Source organism: Hipposideros armiger, unplaced genomic scaffold (genome assembly GCF_001890085.2).
Source record: "Hipposideros armiger isolate ML-2016 unplaced genomic scaffold, ASM189008v1 scaffold_777, whole genome shotgun sequence".
Taxonomy (NCBI): Eukaryota; Metazoa; Chordata; class Mammalia; order Chiroptera; family Hipposideridae; genus Hipposideros; species Hipposideros armiger.
Window position 1 is genome coordinate 917,720 of NW_017732127.1, and position 14,936 is coordinate 932,655.

General features: G+C 32.4%; 1 protein-coding gene across 4 annotated transcripts in view; it reads right to left on the reverse strand.

Moving 5' to 3' along the window:
• Nucleotides 1-14,936, reverse strand: part of GKAP1 (G kinase anchoring protein 1) — a 96,870-nt gene that overhangs the window by 45,353 nt on the left and 36,581 nt on the right. For 2 of the 4 annotated variants that reach the window (XM_019628282.1, XM_019628284.1), the window contains exons 5-7: nt 12,194-12,271; nt 8,814-8,937; nt 6,514-6,536 (exon numbers count right to left, since the gene is read on the reverse strand). In XM_019628282.1, the coding sequence (XP_019483827.1) occupies nt 6,514-6,536; nt 8,814-8,937; nt 12,194-12,271 (225 nt within the window). Of the gene's footprint in view, nt 1-6,513; nt 6,537-8,804; nt 8,938-12,193; nt 12,272-14,936 lie in introns of all 4 variants that reach the window. The other 2 variants (XM_019628281.1, XM_019628283.1) reach the window with 1 other exon arrangement.

The following is a 14,936-nucleotide window of genomic DNA, read 5'->3' on the forward strand; positions in this document are numbered from 1 at the left end:
TTTTTTTTTATTTGTATCCATAAGACAATAAGAAAACAAGACAACCATCTCTTTTTTAACCATCTGATAAGAGTTCTTTCTGTATCCGGATACTAATCCTCTATCAGTCCTGTTTTGAAAATACCTTCTCTCAATTTGTTGCTTGTCTTTTTACATTCTTTTTGGTATTTTTGTGAAAAATAAGTTATTCATTTTGAATAACATCTAATTTTTCAAGCTTTCTTTCATAGTGCTTTTTCTACCCCTCAGTCAGAAATATATTCTCCTATATTTTCTAGTTCTAAGGGTTATTCAATTTGTCTTTCACATATAAGTATTTAATCTATGTGGAATCACTTTTAATGCATGACGAAAGCTAGAGATCCAATTTGATTCTTTTCCTACTATGACTAACAACTGTCCTTTCTTTTCCATATATAAGATATTACGATGTTAAAGTAATGAACACATTATGTAATGAACACAGGAATAAACTGACCAGTGGAACAGAATAGAGAGCTCAACAGACCCATGCATATATGGAATCTTGATAAATAACAGATAATGCATTAAATATTAGATGCACTTTAGTTTTCAGTTTGAAAACTAAATTGTGATTTTGTTTGGGATTGCACTGATTTTACACATTAGAGGAAACGTGACCTCCTTATGGTAAGTCTTCCAATCCATAACAAGGTATATTTCTCCATTTAAGTCTTTACTATCTCTCAATAGTTTTATAATTTTCCCAATTAGGTCTTACACATCATTTATCTGATTAATTCCTAGGTATTATTATAATTTACTATTTAAAAAGCACTTTGCTTTTAATTACACTATCTGCTGTTACTGGCATATAGGAATATAAGTATTGAAATTGTTTTGTCATTTAAAGTTTAGGATATGAAACAAAGGTTAGCATCATAAAAAACCTTCTGTCAGCCTCCCTGCCAGGAATGCCAAAAATAACTTTCCTTATTTCACAAACTCCTACACCTCCACAAGTGTAAAAAGGCACAGCCACTTTGGAAAACACTTCAGTAGCTCTTATACTTAAATATACATCTAAATAACAATTTCATTCTTAGGTTTTTACCTAAGAGAAATTAAACATTTGTTCATAAAAGGACTTGTACGCCAATATTTATAGCAGCATTATTCATAATAGCCAAAAGTGGAAATAATCCAAATGTCCAAATGATGAATATGTAAATAAAATTAAATACAACGGAATACTATTAGCAACAAAAAGGAATAAAGTACTGATACATGCTCCAACATGGGTACACTTAAAAGACATCCTGCTAAGTATAAGAAGTCACAAAAGATCACATACTGCATGATTCCATGTACAAAATGCCCAGAATATGCAAATTTATAGAGACAGAATATAAATTAGTGGTTGACTAGGCCAGGGGTGAGGAGCAGGGCAGAGGGGGTATGAGGAGTGACTGGTAATGGGCACAGGGTTTCTTCTGGGGATGATGGAAATATTCTAAAATTAGATTATGGTAATGACTATACAACTCTATAAACATACTAAAATCCACTGTATTGCATATTTAAAATGGGTAACTTTTATAGTATGTAAACTATACCTCAATCAAGTTGTTTTTTAAAATGTTATAGCAGCCTTACTCATAATGGTAAAAAATAGAAACAAACCAAAAATACATAAACAAGAAAATAAATAAATAAACACATTGTGATATAGCCACACCATGGAATACAGTTTAGCAATGAAAAGGGAAAACTACTAATACACAACATGGATGAACCTTCAAACATTTTGATGAGGGAAAGAACCAGATCAAAGACTAACATACTGCAGGCCTTATTTTAAACAAAGATGCAAAACTAATCTATGATGACAGAAATCACAACAGTGGTTCTTGTGGGGGGAGGGAAGGGTATGAGGTAATGACTGTGATGGGGGAGACAGGAACTTTCAGGTGTGATGCAAATGTTCTTTACCTTGATAGGGATGTAGGTTACATTAAGTATATGCATGCGTCAAACCTCATCAAACTGCACACTTAAGACCTGTGCATTCTATTGTGTGTAAATTATACTCCAATTAAAAAATAAAACTAGCTTCCCACTGAGCACTTATTTTCTAACTAAAGAACATATCATTTATAGAGTAAACTGACAAATATGAATGCTTTCGTCAACAATTCCTTTCATATATCTAAGGGTTGCAAGTCACCTCCCAGAATAGCCACTCAGCTTAGTTTCAAGATATCTTTCTATACAGTGACATGCAAACCTCAAAATGCTCCCTCTATATGTGCTATTTCCCTTTTGCCACACTTGGATGCTTTGAATGAATTATTCCAAGAGGAAATCTAAATAATGGTGTTTTTTAAATGAGCAATTATATTAAAGATTACATAATATGTGGGGTAAGCCTATTTTCTCCTCTTCCCTAGGGTAGACCTTGATGGATTCAAGTCTTGAACTTCACTTAAATCAATTATTTATTAAGATGCAATTAGCACTATGCTACACATGGACTATTCTCACAGAACTCATAATCTACTGAGAAGAACAAAAACTAAGAAATATAATAACAAACACAATTATTAAGCACTCTTTTTCTACATGTCAGGATGGCAAATACCTGTGAAGCATGCAGCCACTGCTTCCTCTTTTATAAATGGGAAACAATTAATTGATAGTGACACTTTTTCTTGCTGAGCTTTTATGCAGTCTCAGAATTCTTAATGCAGAGCTCCATGAAGGCCCTAACAATGTGCTTGAACTGGCAGAGGAAATAAAACCTATGTACCTCTGTTATATGTTGTAAAAATATACAGAAGAAGCAAACCAAAAAAGGCTAGAGAATGTTTTAGTGAGGAGGCAGAACATTCATTCATTCATCAACCAACACTCATTTACATTACCTACTATGTGACAGGAATTAGAACTACCAGGGAAACTAATTCAACAAGATATGGTCCCATACTTCCAAGAATTCAAGTTCCAGTGAAAAAGCAAAACAATGATAAAACAGGTGTTGAAAGCTATGAAGTACACACAAGAGCATTCTGGTCATCTAAATAGGCCATGATCAGGGAAAACTTCCAGGAAAAAGTGACTCTTTGACCAAGTTCTGAAGCAGTTAGCCAAATAAAAAAAGATGGAAGGGAATGACGTCTCCAAGATGATAACACAGGCCATTCCTAACTTCGCTCCTCCTTCGCTCACAAGACATCAACTGAGACTTGGAGAGAAAGGAAGAGTCCTAAAGCTATATAAATTCCTCGATCCAGTCAACTATGAGGCCAGCTCTCACCCTACTCTTCCATGGTTTGGTTATAGGAACCAAATAAATGTCTCTCTTTTGCTTATGCTAGATTGAGTTGGGCTTCTGTTATTTACAACCAAAGAGAGCTAACAAATACAATAAATATGAATAAGAAAGGGCATGGGAACAAAAGTGAGCATGATATGTTCTGAGGAGTAAGGCAATAGGTTGAAGTGCTTAGGTAAAACCAGATTTTAGGTGAGATTATTTTTTTTGGTGAGATTTTTAAAAGCTAGGCAGAATTTATTTGCTTTGAAGATTTAATAGTCTATTCTCCTGTGTTTTGGCAGCATTAACTATAGGGTTCATTTTTTTTTTTGAGATATTTATTTCAATCACATACTGACCATTTATCGTAATTTTAGAAATCAAAAGATTCCATCTTACTTTTCAGCTAATATGACCAGGACCTAAAATGAATAATTTATCCAAGCTCATATACTTAAGGTAGACATGTTAAAAGCATAGTGCAATAAAAAGGAAATAGGCTACGGAGCCAGATAGGACTGAGTTTGTTTTCCAGCTCCCTCTCTCACCCAGTGCTTTTTATTTTTAATGTAATTTTTTAATAGGTAGTACCTAGACATTATAGAAAATTTAAGTTTATATTATGCCAAGTAAGCCTTTCTCCTATCCCTCTTCAACCCCTCCTTCCCCACCCTTTGGCAATCACTATTAGAACTTCTTGGGTGCTCTTCTAGAGATAGTCTATTCAAGCATATTAAAGACTTGACCTTTTACACTTCAAAACATATGATGATCACTAAAATTTTTAAAGCTATTGAAATGTACTAGAAGGACTGGAGTTGAGGAAGACAGGTAAAAGTGAGACTAAAGAGAAATAAGTAGCTATGAGATGCTCTACCCAGCAGCACTAGCATTTAAAAAGGTAACATATTAAAATTAAAAACAAACAAAACAACTTTAAGGATCAAATAATGCTCCTTACAAGGTATGGTTAGTTGAGGTTTTAAGAGGTATGTATGAGCACCTATTCTGTTATTCATTCTACTTGCCTAGAATTCTCTTGGGAGGTTCCTGACTACACTGTAGTGAAGGGTTAGAGGACTGGTGGCAACCACATATCTTTTACATTTAATGAAGAAAAATAGTTTCCATCCTCTATTCCTGAAAGTGTCATTTTATTCTAATTGTGTCAGGGTGAGAGAGATTACAAAGAATTGGGATTGGAAAGAAAGTACTGAGATTAATAGCACGTAATCATGAATTATGTGATGAATGGAGAAAGAAAAAAGGGGAATGATGAAATTACCCTGAGATAAGGTTAGCTAGCAGTTAGAGGAATATACGGGCAGTTCAAGTATTCCACATCACCCAGCAATAAAGTAAAAAATATTTTCCCTTTAGAATTATATCCAGTAAAAACCTAATTTAAGAGGAGATGAGTGGGATGTATAATGTTCTCAACAGAGGTTAGGAATTTTAGAGTACCCATGGAAAGAAAAGGTCTTGGCGTAAGTAACATATTAAAGATGGAAAGAATTAAGTCAATAATTGGGCATACAATATAACAAAGACTAGTACATTTTTAGGAGTAGAAAACATCTATTTTAGAGTTGAAACTTATTTTCAGACTTCTTTTTTGAACTCTCTGAAAAGAGGTTTTTCTATATTCCTAGAGCAATGGCATAATCATTGCAACATTTAATAATATTCAGGTCCCAGCAAGCGAGGAATACCTATAATGGAAATGAAACGTAACTTTCATATGCTTTTAACAAGTGTCAAGCATAATGTGAATTTCATTTTCTTTTGATCAATTCCTTAAAATAATTATGTAGAAAGTATAATTAGACTTCATTTACAAATGCAGAAAATGTCTTGACATTAGGATTATTCAAAGTGAATTTTATTATATATCAAGTTATTTAATAAAAGAAAACAATCAGAACACAGTTTTAACATTATAATGAAAGACAAAATATATGCTATATAACATACGAGTACCTATGCCTGTTTAAATACAACTCAGGCTGAGTATGTATATTACATAGATGAGATACTGATAAGTCTGCTTTTTTTTCCTTTCCTTCTTTCAAATCAGGTAAAAAGTAAGTATGGAACAATTTATAAAAATTATTTTTCCCTCCACTAACAGTTGGGGGTAATTTCTTAGGAATAGGGTGTACCATTTGTATCTTCTTTTTCATTCACATAAAGCTAACTTCCAATTAAATCAATGGATTTTTAAAAGTTGAAATCAATCCAAAAGTGTGTTTTCCATTTTCAAACATAAAATTAATAATCAGTCTATATTTGGGGTCATTTAAAGTTTCATGTAAGAAATGGTAACAGTGGTTTGTAAATAACTTAAAAAGAATTTCTAGCATCTGTTTTAACAACAAGTTCTGTATTTGTGTGAATAAAGACTATATTATTAATATAGTCACAGAGTTAGTTGTTTTCATATAGATGAATTTCATTTCCCTAACTTGTCAAGCAAATGCCTGAAACAACAACAAAAAACAACTGAAAACCATGTATATATTCTAAAGTGAAACCAAGGGACACCTGACCATGTAAAAAAATCAATTAATGGAATTACTGACAAGAATATATACCTAATAGAAAAATAATGAAACTTTCAAATAATTACCTAAAGAAGTAAAAAGAGCTCTAACATTTTATTAGTACTGTCTTCTATATTAAAAGATACTTTATAATAGTCTCATTTCCCAATCTAAAAGGTTTGTAGAGGCTTTATGAAATCTTAAAAAAAAAAAGTGACCGATAGTACTAGGAAGTTATATGTAAGCTGCACTACCCTCTAATGGTGAACAGTAAGAAAATATATGATCAGGTTAATTTTATCCATGAGTATAAGCTACATAATTACGGCTTACCTTACAATTTCTATGGTTCCAAAATATCTTGAGATATGGTTTCAGGGTGTTTTTAACAAAGATTTAAACAGACGGTTTCCCTAAAATTTTAACTTACATGTGGTAACCTCTTGGCTCCATACACACACTAATTAGGATGCTAAAGCCAAATGATACTGTATTTCATACAAATAATATTTTATTCTACCATAATGTATTTTATATCCTTATAATTGCCAGATATATGACTGAGTTCACTCATGAGACACCTATGGGTTGTCCTTTAAATGGCTATGTTTCAAAAAAGACTTACTGCTAAACATTAAAGTACTATTCTTAAAATGAAATGTTTTCTATAATGAAGATGGTTACAACACTTACCTCTGTCTTTTTACTAATGTGATCTGTAAATAAAAAAAAAGTGATGACACTTCATTGGAGGAAATTAACATAAAATATCTTAATATGTAAAAAAATATTTAAACAAAATAATTGAAAAGAATTTCAAAATTATAATAAGAGTTTCAGAAGTTATTTGGGGTTTGTCTACGATTCATCAGATTTACTTTTGTAGGGGCAGGATGTTAAAATTCAGTATATAACTATTAATTTGTTCAGATTAGGGGTTAGGTCTTGTATCCCAGTAAATGCCACCCGTACCAAGGTGTATTATTAAATTTTAAATATTTGAATTGCATATCATTTAAGTTTTTGGTTTCACATAATTTGGGAGGGAGGATCTTAAGGGTGTACAAATATGTCTAAAATCAAATCAAAGGGTGTTGTGACTGCAAAGATTATACTGACTACTGCCCTTGTGGAATAAAAAAAGTAAAATAGTAATTTGTGTCCTTTAAAGCTATTAGCTAGTTTTTTTATTTAAAAAATATACATTATAGTGATTTGATATGAAAAAATTTTTAAAAATTGATGTATATTTATAGAATGAACACAAAAAAGAAGGCATAACAAATATATCTAGATTAAACAAATCACTGATTTAGTAACAACACAGTATTTGTGGAAAGGGAATACAGAATGAGGAAAAGGTATAAGGGAATCCACACAGATATAAGGTTGAAACTAAAGTACAAATAGGGAGCAAGTGTTCTTATTTAAATTGGAAATGATCAGGATATCTAATATTTAATAATGCTTCATGGGGACAGCAGAAATTTTCCATTCTCAAAGACTAATAATTTAATATAATAGCTTTCTAAAGACCAAGAATCTAAAAGCTAGACCAATTCTCTAAAGCATCCATTGATCGGAATAGAGTCCATAAACATAGATTTCAAAATCACAAGATCAAACTACCAAACCCTGGTAGCTTACACAGTCGATCTTCTAGCATGTTCTACTTTGCATCGAGTGTATGCCAGAAACCAAGGAAGGATCACAACTGTGTTAATTATGTCTTGTAATAATTGTATAATTTCACCTTAACAGTATCAGTAAGGATGTGTTTCTCAATCCATCTAATAAACGTACATAATACTTAATAAATCAAACATATGGAAAATAAATTAAGGAGTTTTTTAAAAGTATTTCTTTTGCGTTTCATAGTTTTTAATGAAGTATATCTTATATAAAATCTTTCTTACTAAAATTGGAAACTTTAACATACATCTGTTTTTTTAACACCAAAACAAAGCAACTTAGAGAAAAGACTGTAAGAAAAACCTTCCTGATTCTTAAAGGAAAGCAATATAATCCTCTAATTTTATTCCTAATTTCACAGATAGGCTTGTTTCTGAAAACAGTAAAGTAGGGTTTTTTTGGGTTTGTTTTTTTTCTTGAGATTATTGTTATGGTATTACTAATCCTCACAGAACAAATGCCCAATGTATTAAGGCTAAATTCATGTGAATCAAATAGGCTGCTTTGTCAATGAACAAACAGCTGTTCATTTGGTCGGCAACTATGCTAACTGGCCTAAGCACAACGCTGTTCAAAAACATTTTCTGTGACTGTGCTGTCTAATATGGAAGCTATTAGTCACATGTGGCTACTGAGCACTTAAATGTGGCTAATACAACTAAGGAATTTTTTATTTTAGTTCATTTTAATTAATTTTTATTTAAGCTGCCACACAATAATAGTAGCTACCATACTACATAGTACAGATCTAGGGTTTTCACCATTTCCTACAACACAAATAACGTACTTTGTGGTCTGTCTTTAAAAGTTTGGTGGATGGTACAATTTCCTTTTATTTTTTCTCTTTGATTAAAAAAAATACAAATGATATTATAAAGAGTTTTCTGGTAATAGGTCTCATTTTTAAAATTTATATTTTAACTTTCTAAGATGTAGTTCCAAATAACTTAGGTTTACCAACAATAAATGAAACCTGAAGATAATACTACTCCTGGTCTAGTTTAAGCCAAATCACTTTATGTATAAGGACAATAATATGTTGCATGACTTAAAAACTACAAATGTCAATTTTTATTTTCAGTGAATTTTAGAAAAGGGACAAATTCAGAAATACAAAAAGGTAAATTATAGTTTATGGGGTTTTAATGATTGATTTTAAATTGCTTTAACCCCTAAATTGTTTATTTCCAAACAGGTTTACATATTCAGTAGCACATTAACAAAACAATTTTTACTTATTAGAAAGTATATAAAGACTGAGAATAGTTCCTGTAGCATAAGAGATTTCATACCTGTATTACCTTCAGATTGAAAATCTTTTAGTGATACTGTGAGAGGTTTGTCTTTTCCCTGATGATTCTTTCTTTTATCTTTTTTATTCATAACCTTTGACTGAGTTGAAGCATTTTCAGTATTTTCATACTCCTAAAAGAATTACCAACAATCATTAAGCTTAGTTACACTAGTAAAATCAACTCACCAACAGGTAATACGTTCATTCAAGTTTTCTTTTTAAAGATAAAAGGCAAATGAAAAATAACTTAGGCTAGTCAAACTGTATAAAAGGATACCTGTTTATTTATATACTCAATCTCTTGCTTCTTAAACATTAAAATAAAAATGAAAAGCTATACCTTGGTCTAGTTGCCCTGCCTAGTAGCCAGCTTCTTCTGGACCAAACTTAATCATCTACATACAATTTGCTTTCTCATCTCCCCCCAAAAACCTGGCTTCTGTTGTTCTCTGACACTAAAATTAAGGTCAACTTGCTTTTAAATGCCAAATCCAAAAGACGTTATTTTTTCAAGCATTTCTTGGTTTTCTCAATACTCCTGACTACACTTGAGTCGCCTTCACTGGTTTTCTTTTCCAAACTCTTGTTCTGAAAAATGTAGCTGCTGCTCACCATTATTCCATTCTAATCTATTCTTATGTTTCATACCCATTGTTCTTCAAACTCAAGTGTAAAGTTCTACTTATCCAATGATGATTTCTATATGTACAGACAATAAAACTGAATGTTCAATAAGCATCTCAATTCTCTAGTACGGATTTATCCTCTAGAAAGCACCTTGTTTAATGCCACCATCTCCTACACAACTGTCTAGGCCAGAAACTTCAGTCATCCTTGCCTACTCTTCCTACACAATTTTATATCCAAATTAGTCACTATGTCTTGTTGAGTTTACCTCCTAAAGCTCTCTTAAATCTATTCTCTTTTCTTTGTACATTCTGCCATTTCCCCTATCTTCTTTTATTTAACACTACAACACCCTCTAATTTTAGCCCCTCAATCAATCTTCTACACTGCTACAGCATGAGTTTCTAAAATGAAATCAGTCTAAAAGTTTAAAATATTCAATAGTTCTCTGCTGACAGATGTATAACCCAATTTCCTTTGCCTGGTACACAAGGTTCTTTACATCCTATTCTTCTGGCAGTACCTCCAGCAACTCTATCTCCCTAAATTATAGTTTCTCAAATATGCTATACTCTTACACATGTACATATCTTGTATACTTGCCATTTCTCCCAAGAATGCCAACTTTCCTCTTACCTACTCTGTGAACTTCTAATACATCTAGTAAGATCCTCTTTTAAGAATCCCTAACCCTAACCCATGCCCCTGAAAGGCAAAGAAAATTCTTCTCTTTCTGAATAACTGGTGCAACCGGGAACATACATCTCTCAGTATTATACACTATAATTATATGTATGTCTCCCTACAGGGGCTGGGACTATGTCTTTATCTTTGTATTGTGTACCTAGCATATTTTGGCTAGTCAAAAAAAAAAAACTGGTGAATGAGTGACAGAACAGAATAAAAAATGCCATCCCAAACTTTAGTTATTATAAAAATCCTTAAGCCAAAATAATTGTGGTTTTTTTAATTGAAAAAATTGTCTTAAAACTCAATGACTGGGCCGGCCGAGTGGCGCGTTGGTTAGGAGTTGGCTTGGGACGCCAGCTCTGAGCAGCAGGACCCAGGATTGGATTCCACAGGAGGACCAATGGTGCTGTGCCCTCTACAGCTAAGATGGTGAACAACAGCTCGACCTGGAGCTGGGCTGCCAAGAGGCAACAGCATAGGCTGCAGTGGATGGAGCTGGCCCGCAGCTAGCATGAGCTTTTGTGAACTTTTGTGAGTTGCCGTGAGAGGCTGTCCAATGGCCGGCGAACACCTGCCTCACCTGGGAAGAGTGCAATGATAATACCAACATGGGCCAGTGAAGCAATGTCCTCCACAACTAGACTGAAGAACAAAAGGACAGCGACTTGTCTGTTCCCCTTCCCTGATTACCCAATGCTGTTCCCCTCCCCCAATTCCCCAATTTAAAAAATCTTTAAAATAAAAAACAAAACTGAATGACTGTATCAATGTAATCACATCAAACTAGCCATCGCATACAAAAGGAGTTCTTCCATTCTCTCAGAGTCATTATTGTCTGATAAAACCAAAGCTTTTGGGTATTAGGCCTATGACTGTGCCAAGAAAACTGGCTGGAAGCATGACATTGTATCAACACCATCTATTCTACTCCTCCTTTACAGATATAGCTAATGATTTTAGCTTTAGAATCTAGACATATATCTAACAACAAATCATTATTATATAACAATGTTCAATTTGATAAATTTTATCTTCAAATTGAGCAAGTCAGGAGGACTTTTCCAGTGTAACCTGAAAGTCCAGCAAATGATTAAGTCATAGTAAAGCTAGCTGTACCCATTTTTGTAATTAACAGCTTTGTGTCAAAACAGAAAGTAACAACAGGATTAGTTACTCTTGATTTTTCAGGATAACAGGAATAGAAATGAAAAACGAAACTAATGCTTATAGTGTACAAAGTCCACTTTACTGGCTACTTTCATCCTCTTTCCCTTGAGCTATGAATTAATAATGAAATCATCTATTGTGAATTTTAATTCCTCTCTTTCCTTTTTATCTTGAGTGAAAGAGCTAGTGTACAATGATAGTCTAAAGGCTCCTAAGTATGACCAGAGGCCATTTATGATCAACCACTGAGTAATCACAAGTTGGATAAATTTTATGGGCTAAAAAAAAATTCCCAATACATGTAAAGGATTAAAATGGTAATATGAATATAAATGCTCAATTTAAACATAGAAACTGGAAACCAACACTACTTGATACTTAAATGTTTCTACAGTTACAGACTGTAGAATGCATTTCAGCACAAAGCCCAATATCACATCTTAGTGACAAATGCTGAGTTCACAATGTCAAATTATCAGAAAGGTCCTCTCATTTACTTTAGTTAGTTGTAGTGTTATCTATAGCAGAGGGTCTCTTAATGTGTGTCCCTGTACTCATAGCTACTTACATTTTTTTATCTACTTATTTTCTATGTTCACATAAACTAAGTTAAAATAAATCATGTACTGTTAATTAAATTTCCTCTCTTCCCTTCATGTTGGGGGAAAGGAACTTTTTAACTAAACATTCCAAATCATCAGACAAAGCTTAGTCCACATTTTTGTTATTTCTCAAAACCTGAGGAGGAATTTTATTATAAAAACTTTGTGATAATATTTTTGTATAATAAAAAATTTTTAAGGCAAACTTTAAAGGAGAACTTTCATACAAAATTCAGGAAGGTTGATCCTAACTTTTGACCACTTAAACCTAATACAGCTATATCAATAAATATATAAATACCTTTTTGTGTTCTTCATATTCTAATTTACTTAGCAACAATGCCTTCTCAAGATCTGCTTCAAACATTTCAGATGTCAGCTAAAAAAAAAAAAAGAAAGGTTCACAATAAACATATGATAGCATTATACCACACTAGGAAAATAACCATGACAAATATAGGAAAAGAAAAAAGAAAATAACATTAAAAAACAATCTGGGTTCCCCAAAGTTATCTATCCATGCCAAAGTAGGGAACCCTGTATTTTATAGAAGATACAAAAGCAAAAACTTCCAATTTGAGATTTCTATTTCCCCATTCATTGTCAATAATTTGTTGTATATCACATAATCCTTTTATTCTAATAAAAAAAAATCTTACGAAGAAATTGACACTGTAATGGCAATCTCATCTTATCTTCTTATAATCTAGTTTCTATCACCTTCCAATCAAATAACTCTCCAAGAATTAATTTTCCTAATTGCCAAACAGAATTGCTACAGTAGCTGGATGCGACTTTGAGTGGTCCAGCACTGACAATACGGAATAGCTGAAGCTGAATATAGGACAGTTGCAATATGACAAGAGTAAACAGCCTGCATTTGTATGCATGTATCTGTCAACCTATGTGTATTGGATAATGAAAGCATAAATTTAGTGGCCATCTCTTGCTTTTGTCTGTCCAGAATCCCTTCTTTTATTCCTTTGAACAACTATAGTTCATTCCAATGTCCTATTATTGTATCAGTACAGTCAATCACATAATCCTGTATACCACCCATCACAATATCCACACAGACATCCAATCTACCAATACCAACAAATTAGAAAAAAGTTAAAAATTATTTTCTTTGAAAGTACCTCATCTAATTCTATACCATGACAACAAAAAGAGGGCAAAAAGATGAATTTTATCAGAGGAAAAAACTTAATCTTATTCAGAGAAAAATACAATGAGAATTAAGGGTACATGGCATGAGAAAATCTGGTTAAGTCCAGAGTAAACTGTACATACTTTTTCTATGAAATAACTAAGAAGAACTGAATAATTCATTCAATCCAAACTAGTAATAATCTGGAAAAATAAATTCACCTTTTAAATAATTTATTATATAAAAGGATAATAAAAAACAATATAGTTATACAATAAAAAGAATTGGATTCATGTTAGTGTTACACAAAAAATAAAGTTGACATCAATTTCTCCACCTAAACTCAAAAGCAAACTGAGTAAAAATCATTTCACTATAATTAAAGCATAGTTGTCATCCCAATATAGAAAAAGTAACAAAACTACTTAACTTTACTCTAAACAAACCTGGTTGAATGTACCACTAAACTTTTAATCAATATTAACGGCACTTTTGTATTTATGGAAAGGGCATTTATTTCCAATATATAATAAATTTTCTGACTGATATTTCAAAAATAAGTTAGTGGGAGGAGAATACTTAGGAAGTTGGGAGACTTGCAAAATGTCGTTATTCTTTTTCATATTAATTCAAAGATATTAAGGTAACTGAGTCTAATAGCATAATAAGAACTGAATGAAATGGAACTTATAAAGTGAAAAATATGGCTCACTTCAGCATTTGATTCCAAATGTAGCAGTTTAGAGCTTAAATTACCTTTTAATCATAAACACAAACTAGTAAACAAAAAAACACAAGTAGGAAAAAATTATTTAAATTTCAACTTAAATCTTTGAAAACTAGAAGAAATCTTCCAAAAATGTCAATGTACGATCAATCAGCCAATAAGGACTTACAGAGAACCTTCTATGTGCTTTGCATGTAGGGCTTGGCTTTGAAGCAGCAGCATAAATTGTGCTTTTGCCTTCAAAAAATTTCTACTCCATTTGGGGACAGAAGACTATCACATATGAAGTACAGAAAATAGAATACAACATTAAAAGTGCTACAAAGTTAATGGAATGAAGATAAACAACAAATAGAAAAGAAACTAATTTAAGCTGGTCCTTAAAGGATATATATATACATAATTTGAACACATAGAAAAAGGAATAGAAGAACTTCAGGAGGAAAGAGCCATGTGAACAAAGGTATATTAACAATGGATATACTATCAGGTATCAAGGAAAGAGATGCCTGATATAAGGTAAATTCTATACAGGAAATGTGGAAAAAACACAGGCCTTGGGAGATCATATAAGTGGGTAATTTAAATTACTATTCCACTATGCTAGCTGTGACCTTGGGCAAGTTATGTAACTTGTTAATCTATTTCATCATATATAAAAAGGAAGTACAAATATCCACCTTGTAGGGTAGTTTTGAAGACTTAAAGCTATAATATATGTAAAGTGCCTAGCACAGAGCCTGCATGATATAAAAGTTTCACACAGTAGATTAGAATTCCCCTCTCCTCTATGTTGGAGAATAGTAGGAAATAATATTGCTTAGGTAGGGCAAAATTAGGTTCCAGACCCTCCCTAAAAATTAGGAATTCAGGGCAGAAGAAAGAGGAATGCTGATAAAAGTAATTTTAAAGAAATAAACTGGATATTAGAAGAATGAGAATTTAGAATCAATGTGTCTGGCTAAACCACTGCAATCTCAGCCTATAGGAACCTGGATGAGAACATAGCAGTGCAGAAAATAAAGAAGGCTGTATCTTAGAAAAGAATGACCAAGTTTTGGAACTGACGAAATTATGAAGTGTGAAAGAACGAATCAAAGATAAGATTTTTGACCCTAGTTAACAGGGAGCATGGTAGCACAAGGCTAAATCATGAGGAAAGGGGAT